This window comes from Budorcas taxicolor, chromosome 4 (assembly GCF_023091745.1).
Source record: "Budorcas taxicolor isolate Tak-1 chromosome 4, Takin1.1, whole genome shotgun sequence".
Taxonomy (NCBI): Eukaryota; Metazoa; Chordata; class Mammalia; order Artiodactyla; family Bovidae; genus Budorcas; species Budorcas taxicolor.
In genome coordinates, this window is record NC_068913.1 from 65,657,929 (window position 1) to 65,682,074 (window position 24,146).

A 24,146-nucleotide genomic window follows, 5' to 3' on the forward strand; every position below is an offset into this window, starting at 1 on the left:
TTTCATTTTCCTGATGATTAATGATATTGATAAGCTTTATAAGCTTCTTTACCAATGTCTATTCAAGTCTTTTGCCTATTTTTTAATGGGTTTTGTTGTTGTTGACATTTTTAACACAAACTAGATATTAACCCTTTGTCAGTTAAACGGTTTGCAAGTATTTTCTCATATTCTGTAGATCGCCTTTTATTCCCTTGTTTCTTTTGCTGCACCCTGCAGCTTGTCATAGCACTTTACAGCCAAGCTACTGCGCAAGTCAGATAGCAACGCCCCATATGCCTTCTGGGGGTTGTAGTCCTGAGTATCAGAGGAGGGTGGAAGGCCGAGGATTATTTCTGAGTGATGGTTGGCATCAGATTTCTAGCGGGCGGGGCTGGAATGAACCACTGCCTGGTCCTCATTAGCAGAGAGAGAAATTTAGTTCAGTTCCCCTTTTCTGTCCTTGAGCAGTTCCTCGGACCCAGGTTCTGAGAAGACCCTCTTCCCCACCTTGGCTTCCGGTGCAGGCGAGCTCCTGCTACTCCCTCCGGCTTCCCGCCGCCAGGCCCTCGTGGGTGGGACCTCCCTGGGGGCGGGGCTCGTGCAGGAGGGGCGGGGCGTCCGGGCTTGTCCACCGGCCGGCGTTTCGGAGGCCGGTGGCCATCCAGCGACCTCTTCTCGAACCGCGAGGCGAAGGAGGCCAGGTCCATGGATCGAGCGGCGGTGGCGAGGGTGGGCGCGGTGGCGAGCGCCAGTGTGTGCGCCCTGGTGGCGGGGGTGGTGCTGGCCCAGTACATATTCACCTTGAAGAGAAAAACAGGCCGGAAGACCAAGATCATCGAAATGGTGAGTGTGGGGGCTCGTCGTGCCGGGGCGCGTGAGGGGTCGGGGTGGCCCGTCCGGCCTCGCCTTCCCGCGCCGACCGCTGCTGGAATGCTGGGGGCCCACTGGGGACCCGTTCGTCCCGCCTGGGGCGACCCCGCGGGCCCGATGTCCTGGTCTGGACCCTTGACAGCAGCTCTCGGCTTCCCGTGGGCTTAGTTATATCTCTATTTGAAACAAAAAGGCAGCAATAGGTACTTCGGAAAAAAAACTACCTCCCGCAGCAACACCCGCTTTTTCAAGAAATGGAACTTCCTGGGGATGTTTCGCCCTCCTCCTGGCATCCCGGGTCAAACCGTTGCAACAATCCAATTCTGATGGTGGTTTTTGCATCGTGGCTAGGTTGAGCTCTGTTATGACAAGATGTAACTTGTCAGTGGTTAAAGAAATGACACTTAACCCAGTTGGAGTTCAGAATAGTCTATTTTGTATTTGAAATGTTACTCCTTCCTGTCTCAAACTGCTGGGAAGTATCTTTGTGTTCATTTCCCCCCCACCAAACCTCCGTTTTTAGAAATTTATTTCCAATTTTATTGTAAGACAGTATTTGAAGAATTCCATTTGAGGTGCATTATTATAGGCAATATTTGCTCCAAAGTTGGGGATGTTTTGTGTTTTAGTTAGAGCCCACTCATCAAGACAATTTTTCTCAGTGAGTTGCATTCTTTGGTACTTACTGGAGTGAATAATCCTGTGTATACTCCCAATAATGTACTACACACGTGAACTTCTAGGATCTAGTATTGACAGATCAGTTGACAGTTTACCACTGTACTAAATAATATAATTTTAGGTTCATGTCTGAGAATACTTAGCTTCAACTATATGTTCTAATTGAGCACAGAAACTATTTGTCCCAATCTTTGCTCTTGGACCTGGGCTGAATACAAAAATATTCTTTCATAAATAAAAGTTTTAAAAATGTTAATTCCCCACATGTTTCTTATGCCAATAGTTTTGCTTATTGCTAGGATTAAATTAGTGTTGGACTATTATTGCATAGTCTTTTCTCCATTTCTGTACTCATAAGAGCAAATGTTGTTAATCTCAAAATTTTCATTTTGTTTATGTAGCTATCCTGCATAGAAAACATTGGTGGCTTCCTTTTGTTCCAAACCAAAAATGTATATGTGTGAGGAAAAAAAAACCCACATTGCCATACCTTCTTGTATGTACTTGGACTGTGCATTGGTCTATCACTTCTATTCTAAACCAAGTAGAGGTAAAAAAGTCAATGCCTTCACAAAATCCACAATGAATCCATAATCTTTAAATATACGTAATGTGTAATATTAATTCAGGCATAAGGACAAGTAGTATTGTGGCTGCAGCATAATATACAGATATGTATTTGGAAGGAAGAGATAGGGAATGTGGACAAGGAGACAAAATTGTAAAGGAATGTTGTAAAGCCATTCCAAACAGTTTGCCCTTTATTTTTTAGGCAGTGGGGAGCCATGAAAGGTAGTTGGACAGGATAATTGCATGTTCAAAAGTTTATTTTATAAAGATCACTTAGGAAAAGGTGAAAGGGGAGTGCCTGGAAAGAAAGAAATAATTTAGGAGGATGTTGGCAGTATTCCTTGTGAAAGATGATTAGAGCCTAGACTAGAAAATGAGAGCTCAGAGGATGAACATTTCGAGATAAAATCAACAGGACTTGGCAATACAAACTCTGAACTCATACAAACCTAGCGTTGAATCTAGCCTTTCTCATTTATCAAGCTATGTGATCTTGGGCCAGTTTTTTAACTTCTCTGACTCTGCTCACCTATTAATTGGAAGATAATAATACTACCTACTTCGTGGGGTAGTTATGAAGTTACATGAAGTAACAGTGGGCATAATTGCTATCATTTGGGAGCTTATCATTATTTAGGATCATTAAAGAGATTAATCACATTGTGGGAATTGCACACTAAATGGTAATAACGGCTACATTATTAGCCAAGATCAAAAAGGGGAGAGAGAGCAGACAAGGATGATGTAGAGCAAATTCACTTTGTCCTGTTTAGCCAAGTAGAAATGTCCGTAAATTAGTTACATTAAGTAAAGAGCTTTGAAAAGCAATTATTGCCATATAGTGGCCCATAGTAATATACAGTATATACTTTACCTGTTGCTATTATTAGCAACAACAACTGAAAATGTAGTGCTGGAGTTGAGAAGATAGATTGGGATTAGCACCAGTACTTTCTGAAATGTCTAACTTCTTGGCAGTAGTAGTGAAAATGGTTATGATTTCTCATCCATAACTTTGCAGGAGGATGAAAAGAGAAACCTTGAAAATACTGACAAATAATGGGTGTTCAGTGAAGAAAACAGAGATCTCAGATGTGGGAAAAGAGAACACGTTACCAAAAAGAAGGGGCAGAGTCAGCAGTGTCAGTCTGCACAGGTCACATGTTGAGCTCAAAGCCATGTGCGTTAGACAGCCACTAAAAGAACAACAAAGTGAAGACCAGAAAGTGACTATTAAATGCAAAAATACTCATGCCTTCAGTGTACGTTGTGTTTTGCTTTGGTTTTGAATGGTTGGCAATGTGCCCATTTTAGCAGGCAGGACAGTGAGAATGCTTAATGAAGTGAAAGGAGGAAAGGGAATAATCAATCAAGCTGAGTACTAGAGAAGATAGGAAGGCTGAGGATAGAGAACACAGGTGGACAGGTAACCTTTTAAAGAAATGAGGAACAGTCCTCTCTCTTTAAGAATGTACAATAGTCACTCACTATCCTTGGGCAGCTGGTTCCCACTCCCTTGGATACCAAACTCCAAGGATGCTCAAGGCCCTTTTATAAAATGGTAAATAGTTTTAATTATAACCTATGCACTATCTCCCATATATTTTAAATAGTCTCTAGTTTACTTCTAATATCTAATACAGTGTAAATATTATGTAAACAGTTGTAAATACAATGTAAGTGGTGTGTAAATTGTTTCTAGGAAGGAGCAAATTCAAGTTTTGCTTTTTGAAACTTTCTGGAATTTTTTTCCCAGGTATTTTCAGTCCTTGGTTGATTGTATCACTGATGTGGAACATACAGATATGGATGGCTGACTGTACCACTCACTGATTTATAGGTGCTTATTTCAGCATATTTTAATTTACGTTTTGTCTTATTTTTAGCCTTATACCAACTACGTCTACTTACTTCATTCTTTATTTCTGTCCAGTTGACTTAATTTCTCCTACTAAATGGCACCTCTTTCCAATTTTTATATATCAACTCTTTTCCTTTTTTCTTCATTAGCAGAGTATATTCTAGTTTTACTTTTTACCAACAGATTAATACTTATTTTTCTCCAATAGGAAACTAATTCCAAAAAAGGAAATGAGATGGTTTAATCTCATTCAGGTTTTCTCTTATCCTTTATTGAATTCTCCCAAAGTAATTGGAAGGGGGGGGGGGGTCAAAGGTACAAACTTAACAGTTATAAGTAAGATAAATAAGCACTAGAGTTGTAATGTACAACCCTAGCTAACACTATGACTGTAGCTAACACTGTTGTAGGATATATAGGAAGGTTAAAAGATTAAATCCTAAAAGTTTTTATCATAGAAACTTTTTTTTCTTTTGCTTTCTTACTGTATAAGATGATGAATGCTGAGTAAACTGATTATGGTATTCATTTCACAATGTACATATGTCAAACCATTATGCTATATACCCTAAATTTATAATGATGTATGTTACTTATATCTGTATAAATCTGGAGTGGGGAGATTCTCCCGAGATACGCCTACGTATCTAACCAATGAAATAAAATGGAAACACAAAACCAGAATAAATGTATAGTCTTAACACTATTCCCTAAAGAGCAACAGAGAAGGTGGAAATTATTTGGACAGCAGGAATAAGGGAGATGGAACTGCCACTTGAAGCTCCCCAACCAGTTTAAACTGTCATTTCTAATTTAAACACATCTCAAGTATTTATGGCTTCCTCGTGAACATCAGCAATTACTCCTTAAATAGCTGGTGCTGTTTTTGAAACCTTAGTGTGTTTCCTTCCTAGGGATAAACTTCTAACAAAATCTTCCTTTCTTCTATCTTAAGATAATATCAGATGTTTTCTGAGTGCTAGTCTGTAAGTGGAAAGCCCACTACTGTATCTAAATGTAGATATATTTAGAAAAAGGGCAGGGAAAAACCAAGATTTAAACAACTGCTTCTGGGGTTTAACACTATCACATAGGCTTCTAAAATATTTTGATAACTCAACTTTAATTTTTATCAGTACAGAAATTTATGACTTCTTAGCACATGTGTTAAATTCTTGATTTGTTCTGTGAAGCGTATTCCCTGAATTCCTGTGGCATTTCCTGATGATTTCTCATAATGTAGCAATGTATACACTCTCTTAACCCACTCCAGTGTTCTTGCCTGGAGAATCCCAGGGACGGGGGAGCCTGGTGGGCTGCCATCTCTGGGGTCGCACAGAGTCGGACACAACTGAAGCGACTTAGCAGCAGCAGCAGCACACTCTCTTATGTTGTTTACTATAATGTATGTTCTGGTATGTCTGGATTGGTGCGTGGCTTTTTTGTCATCCTTTTTTATTAGTTGCACTTGACTAAGAGAAACAGAGACCCAAAATCGGTGGCTTTATTAAACAATACAGATTTTATTTTTCTAGTGTAACAGGAAATCCAAAAGATGGGCAGTTACTGGTGTTAACTAAGGGGTATAAGGTATGAAGAGGCTTTTGAAATGCCCTTGGCTTTTCTCACGATCACCAGCTGCAGTAGTCCTGGCCAACATCTCCATTTTCCAGACAGCAGAAGTGAGAGCAAGGAGAATGCTTACTCCATAAGCAAAACTTTTTCCTTACATGTGCATGGAGGGAACAGTGTCATATGGTCACCATAACTGTAAGGAAAGCTGAGGAATTTTGTTTGTTTGACTGAGCAACTTAACCACCCTCTGACAAAATGGAGAGTCTGTTAGTAAGAAAGAAGAGAGCATGTATGAAGGTAATCAGCAGTCTACCAGGCTACACTGTAGTGTCTGTTCTTTTTTCATATCACTGACCATTCAGTAAGTATTCAATATTTGATCAAATGAAAGTACACATAATATTAGCATTCCAACTATTCCAAGTACTTGGTAATAATAGCAGTAGAGGATATAAATTCTGAATAGCTTTGATCTTCTGTCCACCCAAAGAGTAAAGACTTATTCATCCACACCTGAAGTAGCTAGATCTTAGTATTAATAGTTCCTGAGATATGGCCACTGCCTTCATAACATGCTAATGAGATTTAGAAGCTAACCACCTAAACAGGTGTCACTGCTAAGTCGCTTCAGTGGTGTCTGACTCTGTGCGACCCCATAGACAACAGCCCACCAGGCTCCCCCGTCCCTGGGATTCTCCAGGCAAGAACACTGGAGTGGGTTGCCATTTCCTTCTCCAATGCATGAAAGTGAAAAGTGAAAAAGGGAAGTCGCTCAGTCGTGTCCGACTCTTAGCGACCCCATGAACTGCAGCCTACCAGGCTCCTCCGTCCCTGGGATTTTCCAGGCAGGAGTACTGGAGTGGGTTGCCATTGCCTTCTCCGAAATAGGTGTTACTACTAGCTTAAAAGCTAAAGTCCTAACAGTATTTCTAGAATGAAAGAATATAAACGTTAGAGAGATCAACAGAAGACTTTGTGGCGTTCAAAGGAATAGGAGGTGACATTGGGTAATGTTTGATAGACATGGTGATATTTGAGGGGTAGAAATCATGATGTGTCCAGTTTGAGTAAAATATATCTTCAAATAAGGAAAATACATTAAACTCTTAACTTTGTCAAAATATCCAAGGTCATCTTGAGACTCCAGATTTGCAAGTATGGAAATGTTTGTGCCAGGCATATGATTTTTGTCTTCTCAAAGCACATTTGTCATGCTTCCTGTGTGTTATCCTCATGTAGCAAGTTAACCACATTTTCAACTTCAGTGACAAGTTTGATATCTTATCTAGTGAGCTATTTTCATGTTAGCTAGAATAGTTCCTGAAAAAAGTTTTAGCTTTACAAACTGGGTTTTTTGCTTATTCCTTTTGTTGGGAATTCATTTACATGACAGATGAAGCCATTCTTGGACCAGATGTTAGGTTGACCAAAAACTTTGTTCAGGTTTTCCATAAGGTCTTATATACTAATATTTTTAATTTATCCAATAATTTTGTTTTCTGGCTAAAAGGTATCATATCCTTAAATCCTTTTACTGTCTTCGTTTAACAAGTACCCCCCTCCTCACATGATTCTGAGGCTTACAAAAGTTTGAGAACCATTGACGTAAACAGTTCAAATTCCTGCCACCAGCATAATTACGAATTTTACAAGTCACAAAACTTCCAGGTTAATTGCTCACAAATAGTGAAAATTGAGGCTGCCAGAATTTACTGTATGAAGAAGAGAAAGCAGAGTGATGAGAATGTAGGAAAATGAGCACTTTCATTTACTCAGGAGGTGGTATACATTGGTTAAGTAAGTAATAGTGCATGGATAAATTTTGGTACACATATATAATAAAATATTGTGCAGCTTTGAAAAAGAAAAAAGTAAACCTGTATGAGTTAACGTTTTTAAAAGCTCAAAAGATAGTAATTAGGGGAAAAAAGCAAGTTGTAGGACAGTCGTAGTTCCAGAAAAGATATACGTGTATGTGCTTGTTATTGGAACTTCTTGAGAAACTATACCAGAAGATGTTGATGGCTGTTGCTGGTGATAGTCGAGCTTGGGAGGGTGAGACTATGGAGGAAACCTTCAACTTCATCATCCTTTAAGGTTTCATAATGTTTGAAGTAACATGAGCAGGTATTTTATTTATTTTTTAAAAACTGGTTAATGACTTAGCAGTAATATTTTAAAAGGTGTGTGTTGGACAACATTGTAGAAACATCTCCATTATCAGGTGTTTGTAATTAACTTGCTAAAGATCCCTTGAGCTTCTTTTATTTTTTTAATAAATAAGATCTGGAATGTATTTTAGTGTGAATAATCTGGTAGCTGAGATACACTAAATTAGCATTGCTAGAATCAGAAGGAGGAGTGTAGGAGAAGAAAAAAATAATTTTCCTTCCACCTTTCTAAATTCTCCACTGGGGACCCCATAGCAAGACAAACTAACAAGAGAGAAACAGACAAGCTCATTGACATGTACAATACCAAGGGAGAGTGAGTAACTCCTCGGTGGCTTAGAATTACACCGTCTGAAGCTAAAGGCAAAAGGAAGAGTGTAGAAGAGGTGTGGAGGAAGCCAAGTTTGATAAACCTGACCTAGGGTTGATACTCAGATTTAAGTGCATTCTCCATTAATAGATTGCTTGTGCTTTAATCATCTTCTCTTCCTTGTACAAAGGGAGTTGCAGATGGATATTTCTTTTATTAAAAAATGTAAATTTTCCCTTGGTGGTTTAGTTGCTAAGTCGAGCCCGACTCTTGCAACTCCGTGGACTGTAGCCTGCCAGGCTTTTCTGTTCCTTGGGATCTCTAGGCAAGAATGCTGGAGTGGGTTGCCATTTCCTTCTCCAGGGAATATTCCCGACTCAGGAATCGAACCCAGGTCTCCTGCATTGCAGGCCGATTCTTTGCCAACTGAGCTACGAGGGTTATGTCTGCTCTGTTTTCTAAGCTTCTCTGTGTCTGCTGTTTCTCTGAAATAATCAGCTCAAAATAATCGTTATGCAAAAAAGGTACACCTTTGGGGTGGCAAATCTGCTGCTCAGGAGGAGCAGGAATTAAAATAAGCCTGGAGTAAAGAGAATGGCTATGCTCTCTAGACTGCCATGGCAGCAGCAGAAAGAGGAGGGCTGAAAGTCGACACGCTGCAGAAGTGAAATACGTAGGATCTGAAAGGGAGCAGAATTTGTAACCCCAGAATACGCCTCTGTGGTATCAGGGTTATTTTAGGCTGTTTCTGTTTTTCTTCTAAAGGAAAAAGAACAGCTGACCCGAGAGAAACTCTGAGAAATAAGCAGAAGTTACCCTTTGATAGAGCAATTTACACTTCTAAGGGAAATTTCCATTTGTAGGGTTGTCTCCCTTTCTGTACCAGGAAGAGGGCTATGACTGAGTCTGTTGAAACTCTTGGGCTTCCCAGGTGGCTCAGTAATTTAAAAAAAAAATCCACCTGTTGATGTAGGAGAGGCAAGAGATGCAGGTTCGTTCCCTGGAAGATCCCTGGAGGAGGAAATGGTAACCTACTCCTGTATTCTTGCCTGAAAATTCCATAGACAAAGGAGCCTGGCAGGCTGCAGTCTGTGAAGCTGAAAAGAGTCGGACACAACTGAGCACATAAACACATAAAAACTCATAAAAGTCTCAACTCCACATAAAAACCATACCCTTGTTTATTGAGCTTTGCCTAAAAACCTGGCTTTCCCTTCCCCAGCATCTTTTGTCTTTAGCTAAAGATGGTATGTAGGTGATGTGCTGTGCTTAGTCACTCAGTCGTGTCCGACTCTTTGTGACCCCATGGACTGTAGCCCACCAGGCTTCTCTGTCCATGGGGATTCACCAGGCAAGAATACTGGAGTGGGTTGCCATGCCCTCCTCCAGGGGATCTTCCTAACCCAGGGATCATCTCCGGCATTGCAGGTGGAGTCTTTGCCGTCTGAGCCACTGATGGCTTGGGTCATTTTGAAAGTTAACTCAGTTTTCTTGGGTATCTCTGATATATACAGGAAGTATACTGTATATGTTACTAAACTTGTTTTTCTCCTATTAATCTGTCTTTCATTACAGTGGAGTCTCAGCCAGTAACCTAGAAGGGTAGAGGGAAAATTTTTTTCCCTCCCCCACAGATTTTATAATTTTGCAAAGTGTTTTGGATTATCCTAAATTTTCATAGCAGTTTAAATGTTCCCTATAATTTACTTAAATCATTTCCATGTATTCCTCTTTTACTTGTTTTTAAAATAATTATTGAATTAAGCATACAGAGAATCTGAAATCCTACTTCAGTCTTTCTCCTTTTATAGGTTGTAATTTATGTCTTCACATAATAACTTATTTGAAATCTAATGTCATGAACCTTACCTGATCAGTTCAGTTCAGTTGCTCAGTAGTGTCGGACTCTTTGTGACCCCATGGACTGCAGTACACCAGGCCTCCCTGTCCATCACCAGCTCCTGGAGTTTACCCAAACTCATGTCCATTGAGTCAGTAATGCCATCCAACCATCTCATCCTCTGTTGTCCCCTTCTCCACCCGCCTTCAATCTTTCCCAGCATCAGGGTCTTTTCAAATGAGTCAGTTCTTCACATCAGGTGGCCAAAGTATTGGAGTTTCAGCTTCAACATCAGTCCTTCCAGTGAACACTCAGGACTGATCTCCTTTAGGATGTACTGGTTCTATCTCCTTGCAGTCCAAGGGACTCTCAAGGGTCTTCTCCAACACCACAGTTCAAAAGCATCAATTCTTTGGCGCTCAGCTTTCTTTATAGTCCAACTGTGACATCCATACATGACTACTGGAAAAACCATAGCCTTGACTAGACAGACCTTTGTTGGCAAAGCAGTGTCTCTGCTTTTAATATGCTGTCTAGATGTTCACCCCTTAAAAAAAAACAGCGATCAGGGAACTCATGCAATTCTGCTTTTCTGCCAGCAGGTGGCAGACTTCCCCTCTCATGGCACAGCGCTTCATTTCTAAATTACCTTTCTTGTTAATGGACTTTTATGTTTACTCTTTGTTGCTTTAACCTGAAGTGAAGCAGAAGGTACCACCCCACAAGGTGCCATTTTGGCGTGTGAAATATTTGGCGTTGAAGGCAGTCAACACGGAGCTGACTCAAGAAAAGCTTTTTACCTCCTCCTTACCTGCCTAAAAATTTAGAAAGGGGTCCTCTACCATGAGAGAGCTATTACCCAAGACCAGTTTTCATCTGGAACATGTCCCTACACAGAGGGACAGATGTTTGATCAAACGTTTGATCTTCCCCTCTTCCTGGGAATTGCCTTCCTCGCCTTTGAAGCCCCAGACCCCTGCCTTTTTATCCTTAGCTCAGCATTGTATAATATATAAGCCTTGATCAATTGCCTGGCTCACATCTTTGTGGGGGCTCTTGTAGCTGCAAAATTAATTTTTTCTGTTAATCTTTCTTTCTAGTACAGGGGGATCTCACAGGAACCTAGAAGGGTAGAGAGAAACTTATTTTTCCTCTCTTCCTAAAAACTATTAAGCTTTGAAATTTAAGCCAAGTAAGACAGTATTTTGCTATTACAGATGTAAATGCCTTTTGTCTCCTTTTTTTCCCAATATATGTTCTTCATTTTCAAGGTGCTAATGGGTTACAGAGTTGTTTAGCAGTTCATTGGAGAGTTGCTCAATGTGTTTGGCAAGTTCCTGCTTGTAATTAGGTGGAAGTAGATGATCACAGGTTTACCATGATGTGGGTTCCTGCAAGATCCTTCCTGCCTCTGTTATATCTCCTTTGAAGACTTGTCATGGTACAGCCTTCTCATTTACCTTATCTCAGATGTCCTACTCGGAGTTTGGGTTCAAAGTAACACCATCAACAAAAATAATAATAGTTGTGTTTTTATACGGTCTTCCCCCATGAAGAGTTTGTCAGTTCATCTCAATTTCTCTCAGTCACACTTATGGCGTTCAGAGGGAATGAGACACTTGATCAAGTTTAATATAGAGAGATAGGAAAAACTTGAGAACCTAGCCTGGCTTTATAGCATAGTGAAAGGTTACAAAGAAGAAACCCGCTGAAGTTCCCTAAGATAAAAAAGAACTACACCGACATCTGAACTAGGAATTAATTAGAAACTGAGTTGCATTTGGCTTAGTTTGGCACTGTTTTGTTATCTTGTATATCCAGATAGTGCCAAACTTTTTGCCACATGCTAGTTATTCAGTAAATGTTAATTCTTCTATCTTCTTCCTTCTATAAATAAAATTATTCTTTTCCCATCTTGATTTTAGACATGATGTTTTCATGTAGTATGTTTATACTAAGTAATGCATTTAAAAATTATCTCTAATTTTATTTGATAACAGTATTTTATTTGAGACCTCAGATTTGGAGATAAAAACTGAATGATTTTATTATATCATACATCTTTCTCAGAGTTAAAAATATTAAAAAGAATGAGAGATATACAGCATTATGCCAAATTTTGAGCGACATTTTTTAATCTGCATTCCTGCTGTTATCTTTGTAGATGGTTCAGCTGGCCTGGGAAGCACACGTGGAGGATTGGCACATACCATCATGTCATTTTCAGTTAATTTCACTATAATTGTACAAGAAGCATGAGTTATTAGAAAGGATAAAGCTACATGCATTTGACTCACTTTTGAGTCCCCTCTGGTATACTCACAGCAAGCACAGATCTTGGTCATTATAGATTTAATTAACTCATGGGGTCTACACCATGTGTGGATTTCCAGTCATTTGATTCAGCTTTGGGGTGTTTTGATGATTGACTCATGAATACCTGAGTTACAATTAAGCTTTTTATAAGGAATTTCTCCATTTTAAAATTATTTGCCTATTTTATACTTAAAAATCTCCCATTGATTCTTCCTCTTTTTATTTCTGAGATAGTATATGCTGATATAAAATTATATATCTAGAATATATAATTCTAGGGAAGGGAAAAAAGTAATCTGCAATTTTCACCAACCAAAAAAAACCATATTTTAGTAAATGTACTCCTTTCTCTTTCTATGCGTATAACTGTTAAGTATCATTTTTCCCATGGGGTCATACTATATGACATTGTTTTTAAAAAGATGATTCACTTGTTAATTTATTTCTTAATAACAAACTTACCCTTATTTTAATAACTATGTTACTTCAGTATTATATATGAATATCATCAATTATTTAGCAAGTTCTTCACTGTTGAGCATTTAGCTTGTTTCTCATTTTCTGTTATGATAAATAATGGATCAGTGAGCATTCTTGTAGCATCTATGCATGTCTGTGACTGTTTAAATGGAATTGCTGGAGCAAAGCCTTTTGAGTATGCTGCCAGGTTACCCTCTGGAAAGGTTGTACCAATTTATATTTTCACCAACAGTATATCCAAGTACCTAGCTCCATGTTTTCCTGGAAGTAGGTATCTTTTTTTCCCTCATATTTGCCAAATGATAGCTTTTTTAAAAAAACGTTTCTATTACTTTTGAAATTAAACTTTAAAATACTTGACCATTTATTTTCTTCTTTGCTGAATCATCAGTTCTTTGTCTTGATTTGCAAGAATTTTTATAAAATGCTTTTGGCCACGAGAGTATGTTAGAAATACATTTTTCCAGTTGTTTTTTTTTTAAATTTCACTTCCATTTTTGAGTAACTAAATATGACCCTCCTTTTCATACCTTTGTACTAATTCTTTATAGAATGTTTTGCTGACCTTAATTTGCACGTAACTCCTCATTTACACCTTATGACCTCATTTTATAGCCAGGCTAGGGAAATATAGCATATTGTTTAGTTTGTATAGCTTACTCACTAACTTACTCATAGAATGAGGAAGGCTACTGAAGAAAAAATATTAAAATATTATGATTTTGTCCCAATAGATAATTTTCATTTCACTTCATAAATATGACTTAACATAGACTGCCCATTGCTTCTAAAGAGGTGTATAGTAACATTATATACACTTTCACTTTCTTTTATTTTGAAACATATAAGTTTTAAAAAATAATCTTTATTTTCTTCCAAGTATATTATTCATTATAGAAAATTTAGAAAATACCAAGAGTATGAAGAGGAAAATATAGTCATTTGTGACCCTGTCATTTCTCTTTGATAACTATTAATTGATTTTTAGAATATATTTGATTCAGTCACATTAGATGGTTATTATATTAAATTTAGTTTGTTACTGGTTTATTATTTAAACTTTTATATGTTTATTCAAAGTGAAATTAGGTATATTTTCTCTTTTTGTCTCTTTTGAGAGACTTTTGTCTTAGAGTTTTATACTAGTTAGTTCAGAAAAGAAATTGGATGGTTATTTCATGTGTTATAGTTCATCTAGCATGGAGCTATCTGTTAAAGTTTGATAGAGCTCACAAATACAAAACTGATCACAAAGCTTTTTAAAGGCCATTTTCTACCAAACTTCTTTTTATAAGTTCTAATAAGCAAGTGTTCCAATGTTGGTTTGGTTTTGGTTTGGTTTGGTTTGTTAAAGTATAGCTGACTTATAATGTGTTAGTTTCTGGTGTACAGCAAGGTGATTCAGATATATTTTTATAGATATCCTTTTTCAGATTCTTTTCTATTATAGTTAATTACAAGATACTGAATATAGCTCCCTGTACTATACAGTAGGACCTTGTTTATTTTATACATAGTGGCTTTTCTGCTAATCCCAAACTTCTAATTTAACCCTTCTCCCACTCCTTTCCCCTTTGACAACTGTAAGCTTGGTTTCTGTGTCACACATTTCTCAGACAGTAAAGCGTCTGTCTACAAAGCGGGAGACCCGGGTTCGATCCCTGGGTCAGGAAGATCCCCTGGAGAAGGAAATGGCAATCCACTCCAGTACTATTGCCTGGAAAATCCCATGGACAGAGGAGCTTGGTAGGCTACAGTCCATGGGGTCACAAAGAGTCGGACACGACTGAGCGATTTCACTCACTCATATGTTATCAAGAGGCTTCCCAGGTGGTGCAGTGGTAAAGAATTTGCTTGCCAACGCGGGAGACGCAGGTTTGATCCCTGGGCTGGGAAGATCCCCTGGAGTAGGAAAAAGCAACGCACTCCAGAATTCTTGCCTGGAAAATTCCATGGACAGAGGAGCCTGTGGGACTACAGTCCATGGCATTGCAAAAGTCTGGCATTTCTGAGCGACTGAGGACACATATGTTATCAAACCTTTTCTAAGATTAAGTTCCTTGGTTTGCTGTGTTGCTACTATTCAGAGAAGTTTTGCAGGGGTTATAGTTTATGTTTTCTTCTACTTGAAGTGAAGTTGCTTACTTGTGTCCAGCTGTTTGCAACCCCATGGACTATAGCCTACCAGGTTCCACCGTCCATGGGATTTTCCAGGCAAGAATACTGGAGTGGGTTGCCATTTTCTTCTACTTATACACTTTTAAAAACTCTATCAACCACTGATATCATCCATTTAATTTTAAATGATTCTTTGTTATAAGTTATTAGTTTATAAATTTGAATCTCTTTCAATAATTCTTCATTGTTTTCTTACCTTATTATTTTTTGAGTTTGTTTTGCATAGCTAAAAGAAGGGATAGTAAGTTCAGTCTTTGTACTCTCCTTTTAGCTGTGCTGGATATAATACACCAATGATAAAAGCCATTAATAGCATAACTGTTTCTTACCATTTTTAATATAACCCATACCAAACTAGTAATCCCAAGCAATACTGTTTCCTTTCAACATACAGAATACCAACTGTGTGATGTGGGAAGAGTCCAAAATTAAAACAAAAATTTTTCTTGCTGTTACATTTCAGGCACAGAAATTTAGACATAATAAAACGGGAACATCAATTTCAGTGCTGAGCATCTTGAATATTTACTACTATTAATAGTACATTTGAGAGAAGAGGAAGGAAGAAAGATTTCCTTCATTTATGGTATTGTCTTACACCCAGTTTTCTTGAACTTTATCTACTTATTACAACATAAATGTCATTTCCTCTAAAGGAGTTTACAGAATTTATTACTTCTTAAGTGAAAAAATAAAAAGATACAGACTATGTTCAAAAACTTCATTTGAGTTTCTGAAAATTAAGTTCCTCAATCCTAGGTTGTTGCATAGAGTTTTTAAGAAATGCATTGAGACCAGACCCATAGGTTTTCCTCAGTTGGTGTATATGTGTGTAAATTCATAAATGCAGCAATAAGCTGTACTAACAGTCACCAAATAGGATATGTTTTTCAAATTGCTTTAAATGAGAAAAAAACTTATAGGAAAATCTTTATTTACTGTTCATTTTCCCAGCATGTAATAGTTCATTATTTTCAGCTCTGTTTTTGCTTATTAAATATTTTAAACCATATTCATATAAACATTTATATCATTTATTTCAGTTTTATTTTGACAGTCACACTGTTGAAGTCAGTTGACTTGTTTTTTTCAGAGAAGTTTTGATAGAAGTCAGATACCTAGACAGGTGTTTTGCATGTTTAAAAAAATGGTCTTGCTGTTTACATCATGCAACAATTAGCAGGAACAAGTTTTGCAAGAGTCCTTATAGAGAGGATTACATCTCATCTATGAATTGTCTTCCTTATATGACGTTATTGCTTGGTTTGGAATAACTTCCTAGGGTGTCAGTCAAATTCAGGTTGAAGTTTAAAAATACATTACATAGAGGAATGATAATTGTATTATGATAAACTTTAGTTAAGTCATAGGGTGGATTATTGAGAAATAACTGTATACCACAGGTTTTATGTGGGATTATGAAGTGGTTTTTTTCATATACAACTGTTAGTTAATGTAATACCTTTATTCTCTTTACTCCCTGACCAAAGATTAAAAATAAAATCAATTAATAAGTTATTAAGATTTAAATGGATACATTTTCTCTGGACTTTGTTTTTTTTATCATTTCAAAACTTTTGATGGCAAACTATGAAGTGATCATTTTTAGCTTTTCAAGTTAATTGAAAATTGACAACATCTAAACATTGTAACAAGTTATTCAGAAGTACAAATGAATATCCCTTTCTATAGTGATAAAGACAGCCAGTTCCAGTGTTATAAGGGGAGAAAAATCTGCCAAATATTTGACTCCTGCATGCTTCTTTGCTCTCTGGTAGATCAGTTTCAGGTGTCGAGTTTCATTAGGAGTGGTATGAGTAATTACTGTTTCTATGACAGTGAATAAAGAAACTCCCAGGCAACAAGGCCCAGTCATTGTGTCCAGAGATGAAAGTCCACTGTGTGTTGTTAAAAGAGTCTGCCTTTACGACTTTATGACTTCTTCCTGGATCTGTTAAATCTTCTCTCAAAAAAAAAAAAAAAAAAAAAAAGATCCTAGAGCTATTTGAAACCAATTCATTTTCTTTCATTCAGTATTTTGCATCTGTCCTCTTCCTTTTTTTCTGGCAAGTTTCAAAACATTGTTCTTATTGATACACATCTTTAGTCCTCTCATGTCAGTGTTACGCTTATATTATTGCCTAGAAACAGTGCTGATGTAGTAAGAAAAAAAGCCTTCCAGCTCATCTGTGTAAGTAAGAAGTGACTTCTCCCAGATCTTAGATTCCTTATCTATAATGGAAAGGGAAGTATTATCTTTCTCTTAGGGTTTTACTGATTAAATTACGCAGGCATACCTCATTTTACTGCACTTTACATTTTTTGCAAATTCAAGGTTTGTGGCAATTCTACATCAAGCAAGTCTGTTGGCACCATTTTCCCAACAGCATTTATTCACTTTGTGTCTCACATTTTGGTAATTCTTGCAGGGTTTCAAACTTTTTATTGTTACTGTGTCTGTTACGGTGGTCTCTAATCAGTGATCTTTGATGTTACTATTGCAAAAAAATTCTGACTTGCTGGAGGCTTCAGGTGATTAGCACTTTTTAGCAGTAAATTATTTTTAAATTAAGGTATATAAATTGTTTTTTCAGACATAGAGGCACACCTCACCAGACATACAATCCCATCCCCCTAGCATATACTCACGTACTGGATGGAATTCAAAGGCAGACATTGTCTCCTACATATGGTCACGAAACAATACTCATATTTCATCTCTTCTCTACTCTCCTTAGATTAACAGGACAGAACACCATCAGAGCCAAAGCCATCTATCCCTTCAGTTCAGTTCAGTTCAGTTCAGTCACTCAGTCGTGTCCGACTCTTTGCAACCCCATGCATCGCAGCATGCCAGGCCTCCCTGTCCTTCACCATCTCCCAGAGTTCACTCAGACTCACGTCCATCGAGTCCGTGATGCCATCCAGCCATCTCATCCTCTGTCGTCCCTTTTCCTCCCTACCCCAGTCCCTCCCAGCATCAGAGTCTTTTCCAGTAGTCAACTCTTGGCATGAGGTGGCCAAAGTACTGGAGTTTCAGCTTTAGCATCATTCCTTCCAAAGAAATCCCAGGGCTGATCTCCTTTAGAATGGACTGGTTGGATCTCCCTGCAGTCCAAGGGACTCTCAAGAGTCTCCTCCAACACCACAGTTCAGAAGCATCAATTCTTCGGCACTCAGCCTTCTTCACAGTCCAACTCTCACATCCATACGTGACCACTGGAAAAACCATAGCCTTGACCAGCAAATTTGGAAAACTCAGCAGTGGCCACAGGACTGGAAAAGGGCAGTTTTCATTCCAATCTCAAAGAAAGGCAATGACAAACAATGCTCAAACTACCACACAATTGCACTCATCTCACATGCTAGTAAAGTAATGCTCAAAATTCTCCAAGCCAGGCTTCAGCAATACGTGAACCGTGAACTCCCTGATGTTCAAGCTGGTTTTAGAAAAGGCAGAGGAACCAGAGATCAAATTGCCAACATCCGCTGGATCATGGAAAAAGCAAGAGAGTTCCAGAAAAACATCTATTTCTGCTTTATTGACTATGCCAAAGCCTTTGACTGTGTGGATCACAATAAACTGTGGAAAATTCTGAAAGAGATGGGAATACCAGACCACCTAACCTGCCTCTTGAGAAATCTGTATGCAGGTCAGGAAGCAACAGTTAGAACCGAACATGGAACAACAGACTGGTTCCAAATAGGAAAAGGAGTACGTCAAGGCTGTATATTGTCACCCTGCTTATTTAACTTCTGTGCAGAGTACATCATGAGAAACGCTGGACTGGAAGAAACACAAGCTGGAGTCAAGATTGCCGGGAGAAATATCAATAACCTCAGATATGCAGATGACACCACCTTTATGGCAGAAAGTGAAGAGGAGCTAAAAAGCCTCTTGATGAAAGTGAAAGAGGAGAGTGAAAAAGTTGGCTTAAAGCTCAACATTCAGAAAACGAAGATCATGGCATCTGGTCCCATCACTTCATGGGAAACAGATGGAGAAACAGTGGAAACAGTGTCAGACTTTATTTTTTGGGGCTCCAAAATCACTGCAGATGGTGACTGCAGCCATGAAATGAACAGACGCTTACTCCTTGGAAGAAAAGTTATGACCAACCTAGATAGTATATTCAAAAGCAGAGACATTACTTTGCCGACTAAGGTCTGTCTAGTCAAGGGTATCATTTTTCCTCTGGTCAGGTATGGATGTGAGAGTTGGACTGTGAAGAAAACTGAGCGCTGAAGAATTGATGCTTTTGAACTGTGGTGTTGGAGAAGACTCTTGAGAGTCCCTTGAACTGCGAGGAGATCCCACCAGTCCGTTCTGAAGGGGATCAACCCTGGAATTTCTTTGGAAGGAATGATGCTAAAGCTGAAACTCCAGTACTTTGGCCACCTCATGCGAAGAGTTGACTCATTGGAAAAGACTCTGATGCTGGGAGGGATTGGGGGCAGGAGGAGAAAGGGACGACCGAGGATGAGATGGCTGGATGGCATCGCTGACTCGATGGACGTGAGTCTGAGTGAACTCTGGGAGATGGTGATGGACAGGGAGGCCTGGCGTGCTGCGATGCATGGGGTCGCAAAGAGTCGGACATGACTGAGCAACTGAACTGAACTGACTAGACGGACCTATGTTGGCAAAGTAATATCTCTGCTTTTCAATATGCTATCTAGGTTGGTCATAACTTTTCTTCCAAGGAGTAAGTGTCTTTTAATTTTGTGGCTGCAGTCTCCATCTCCAGTGATTTTGGAGCCCCCGAAAATAAAGTCTGACACTGTTTCCACTGTTTCCCCATCTATTTCCCATGAAGTGATGGGACCAGATGCCATGATCTTCGTTTTCTGAATGTTGAGCTTTAGGCCAACTTTTTCACTCTCCTCTTTCACTTTCATCAAGAGGCTTTTTAGCTCCTCTTCACTTTCTGCTATAAGGGTGATGTCATCTGCATATCTGAGGTTATTGATATTTCTGCTGGCAATCTTGACTCCAGCTTGTGTTTCTTCCAGTCCAGCGTTTCTCGTGATGTATTCTGCATATAAGTTAAATAAGCAGGGTGACAGCCTTGACGTACTCCTTTTCCTATTTGGAACCAGTCTGTTGTTCCATGTCCAGTTCTAACTGTTGCTTCCTGACTTGCATATAGGTTTCTCAGGAGGCAGTCAGGTAGTCTGGTATTCCCATCTCTCTCAGAATTTTCCAGTTTATTGTGATCCACACAGTCAAAGGCTCTCTCCCTTAGAAACCAAAATACCCCTCTTGAGAAGAAACTAGCCATCTTGGTTCTCATGCTGTATTTTGCTTTGTTTAAGGGTCAACTGGCTGAATGAATTCTCTGCTTTAGAAATATTCTTCAAAATAATCCATCCATATGATGTTGACTGGTTCTGATTTTTATTTTAAACTTTCTTTTCTGATTATGGACGTGATTGGTTCAACTACTGTAACATTTTAATAAGCCATTTTCCCCCAAGGAACTCATTTATTTTATAAAGCTGAGAAAATAAAAATGGCCCTTTACTCCCATTACTGATACTGTCTTTTGTGTTCAACTTCAGATTTTCCTGTGCTTATTTAAAGATTTTCGCCCAAAGTTGGACTCTGGCTATTGATACTCTCATAACTCCTTTCAAACACTGGATAATAGATCATGTATATCTCAGTTTACCTGTAAATATTGATCTCACAGAGCAGTACTGTATATTGATTTACAGGCATGGATTCTGAAGTCACAGAAACCTGAGTTTGAATCCATTTCTGCCATTTGCCAGCTATGAGGATAATAGTAGCACACACCTTCTTGGGTTATGAGATGAGATGAGACGAGGTACGTCAAGTGCTTAAAAGTGTCTGGCACTCAGTAAATATTCAGTAGATTGTAACTATTTATAGTAATCGTCTTTGAGAACTATATAATTTTTATGTGTATGCCACAATTTATTCACCTCCCTTGTATCAATAAACATTTATATACTGGGCATTTAGGGTGTGTACAGTTTCCCAGTGTTATAAAGCAACTCTGCCATATACGTCCTTACAACTAAATCTTCATGCACTGCCCTGTTTCCTTAGGGTAAAGTCCTTAGGACATAAAGTTGGTCTGTTCAAAGGGAATGTGTATTTCTAAAGCTTTTAATAATATTTCTAAATTCCCCTCCTAAAAGGTTGTGGAATTCCAACTCCACCATTTTTTGTTGTTTTCCTTGAAGATGATTTGGAGAAGGAAATGGCAACCCACTCCAGTATTCTTGCCTAGAAAATCCCATGGATGGAGGAGCCTGGTGGGCTACAGTCCATGGGGTCGCAAAGAGTCGGACACGACTGAGGGACTTCACTTCACTTTCCCTTTGGCGATGATGCATTTGGAGTGATCTTTTAAAAATGTATCTTTAAAATTCTTGTCAGTGCTAACCATTTTAATATATTAAAGGACAGTTTAGTCAACACATTCATACACAGTACAGAGGCATTTTCAAAATGGATCAACTAGTTGCCCTTAAGCCTCCATTGTTGTTGTTTAGTTGCTTAAATCGTGTCTGACTCCTGCAACCAAACCACTTGGACTGTAGCCCACTAGGCTCCTCTGTCCATGGGATTTCCCAGACAAGAATACAGGCCTGAGTTGCCATTTCCTTCTCCAGGGGATCTCCCCAACCCAGGGATCAAACCTGTGTCTCCTGCATTGGCAGGTGGGTTCTCTGCCACTGAGCCACCAGGGAAGTCCTGAGCCTCCATTACTAGAACCTAAAAGATTTTCCTCTAAGAGGAATATTATGTTGTCAATTTCTCTTCTTATTAAAATAAGATAGCAATGCCAAATTTTTAACATTTGGTAGATAACAAGTTTGGGTAATTTGTTAGTGGCCTTTTTTGAAAACAACTTTAAAATTTTTTTTGTATCATTTGTAGTACAGAGTGCTACTTCACAAAGTTTGATTACTGAAATGTTATGTTGGTTCAGTTTGCTTTGAGTATAGATGAGAAAAGGCTAGTATACAAATTTATTTACATGAGTGTAGCGTAGCCCTGTTCCTAATGATAAAGCTTCCCAGAGCCAGTAACGTAACTTATCTATCAGGCCCTGCCACATGGTATTAGCATATTTAATCCTACAACTCAGGTTAAAAACAAGACTGATTTCTCTTTAAAGGTTAAAAATATTTATCTTTACAACGGTTTGCTTTCATTTCCAGCAGGAAAGGAGCTTTTTTAATTTTTTAACCACAAAAATTAATTTTCATTCTGTTCAGAATTTTTAGATGATCCGTGCATGGTCTTGTTGAAATTTACAGTGTAGGAAAATATGAAGAAAAACATAAAAGTCACCTTTAAATCCCACTACCCTGCGATGAAGATTGTTAACCAACTTACCACACTTTAATGCAAATATTCTTTTTCACATGTCTTACATGAGCTAATCGTTTTAAAACTGTAAAATACACGTGACAGAGTTTACCATTTTAACTGTTTTTAAGTGTACAGTTCAGCGGCATTAAGAGTACTGACACTGTTATGAAACCACCACCACTGCTGCCATCCATCTCCAGGGCACTTTTCATCTTCCAAATTGAAACTCTGTACCTGTTGAGCAATAGCTCCCCACTCTCCCCTCCCCCAGCCCTGGCAAACAGGACCTCATCTTTTTCACTTTGCATTAAAATATAATATTCGTACCGAGAAGTACACATACTCCAAGTGGGCTGACAATTGAATCACATAATGAGGAAGAGGGTGTTTTCAAGTGTTAAAACTGTTGAGGTTCCTCTTTTCTTTGCAGAGCACGTTGGCAGTGCTCTAATAGTACAGACTTACCTTCTCTTTCTTAACTGCCGCATTATTTTATTTCATCCTGTTCTGTAGACTGACGGGTGACTAGTGCAGCAGCAAGCCTGTCACCCAGAGCATAATAAAGCACTGTGTACTAATGCGTCACAAGACTGATTTTGCATAGAGCTTATTAGCCAAGGCTTCGGGGACCGCCCTCGGCTGCACCTTGTGCTATATTAGTACTCCTCAGACAGGAAGAATTTTCTTTTGCTGCTGTAGCTTGTCCGGTTACTTTCAGGGTAAGTGTCTACAGTTCATATAAACAGTGAGTTTCTCTTGTTGAACTTCATCTGATTCTTAACTTGATTCTGTATCTTGTTGAAATTTTAGGCATTTAAAAATCCAAATTAAGTGAATTAAAATAGAATGATCCAGTGTAACACAAAACTTCTTTATAGTTTGCAAAGATATGAATATGGAGAACTTTGCAGTGTCTTGGGCCTCAGAAATTCTAATTTGCAGGATCTAATTTTAAGAGCTTCTTGTTTCACACGTCGATGTTAAGAAAAAGCCATGTACCCTCAGAAATCTCTTTTCAGGGGGAAGAAAAAATCCAGTTTTGCTGTTCATTTAGTTGTTGTGTGACTCAGTTTTGCTGATGGCCACATGATTTGTGTACCTAGGATTTGGAACTTTTTATTCTTGCTAATAATAAAGATAATTAATTTTTATTTTGAGCCTGTAAGCTTTATCCAGGATATCATGGAATGGCTTTATATTAGATATGTTTTATAAATTGATAAAAGCTGGATTACTGTCTGTAAGGATTACAACATACTGTATGATGAAAATTAAGATTCAAACATATACATTACCATCAATTCAAACATATGTATTACTATAACAGCCTAGAATGTTGTGGTTAACTGAGATTTAAATAATTGAATTGCCTTATTTTTTATAGTTGGCTAGTGCAGCAGACCATTTCTTAAAGGCAGTTTACTTGGTTTTTATTGGCAGCCTGTATCCAAGCCCCACATCTCTGGATATTGTTTACTACCGATGCTGCTGTTGTAGGACAAATCCAAGGACAGAGTAGCTCAAGAGTTTTCTGAGGGTAATCAGTATAAATTATCTATTTTCCCTGTGCCTTGGTTTTCGTATCTTGAAAAACACTATTAGGTAGTAGGGCAGAGGAGGTGTGGAGGATAGATGAATAAACTCTAAGCTCTGAAATTGTGTGTTTTCATAAGTATCTATGAAATTCTGAGAAGCCACGTTTTGCTATGTAAGAAAATTGGTATCAATTTCCAATTTTTAAATAACTAACCGTTGAAACCTGTTTTCTTCTATCACCTTCTCTTACTCTCCCACCTTTTGCTATTCAGTTTCATTTTTGTTTTCTGTTTGTATCAAGAGACAGTTTCACTTTCCAGTTGGTACTTTTTGTTGTTGCTATTTTTTTACTGCTGCCTTGAAAATCTAATTAGGGAGAATTCTTTAAATGCCCCCCAAGAAATTGATTTTATAATGTTTTACAC

The 24,146-nt window shown here is 38.4% G+C and overlaps 1 protein-coding gene across 3 annotated transcripts in view; it reads left to right on the forward strand.

Moving 5' to 3' along the window:
* The first annotated feature begins 628 nt into the window (after positions 1 to 628).
* NT5C3A (5'-nucleotidase, cytosolic IIIA) overlaps positions 629 to 24,146 on the forward strand; it is a 41,995-nt gene continuing 18,477 nt past the window's right edge. For 2 of the 3 annotated variants that reach the window (XM_052638964.1, XM_052638965.1), the window contains exon 1: positions 22,887 to 22,904. Coding sequence is in view for 1 of the 3 variants with exons in the window: in XM_052638963.1 (XP_052494923.1) it covers positions 688 to 825 (138 nt within the window). In the remaining 2 variants the exon portion in view is untranslated. Of the gene's footprint in view, positions 826 to 22,886; positions 22,905 to 24,146 lie in introns of those variants that run through there. The other variant, XM_052638963.1, reaches the window with a different exon arrangement.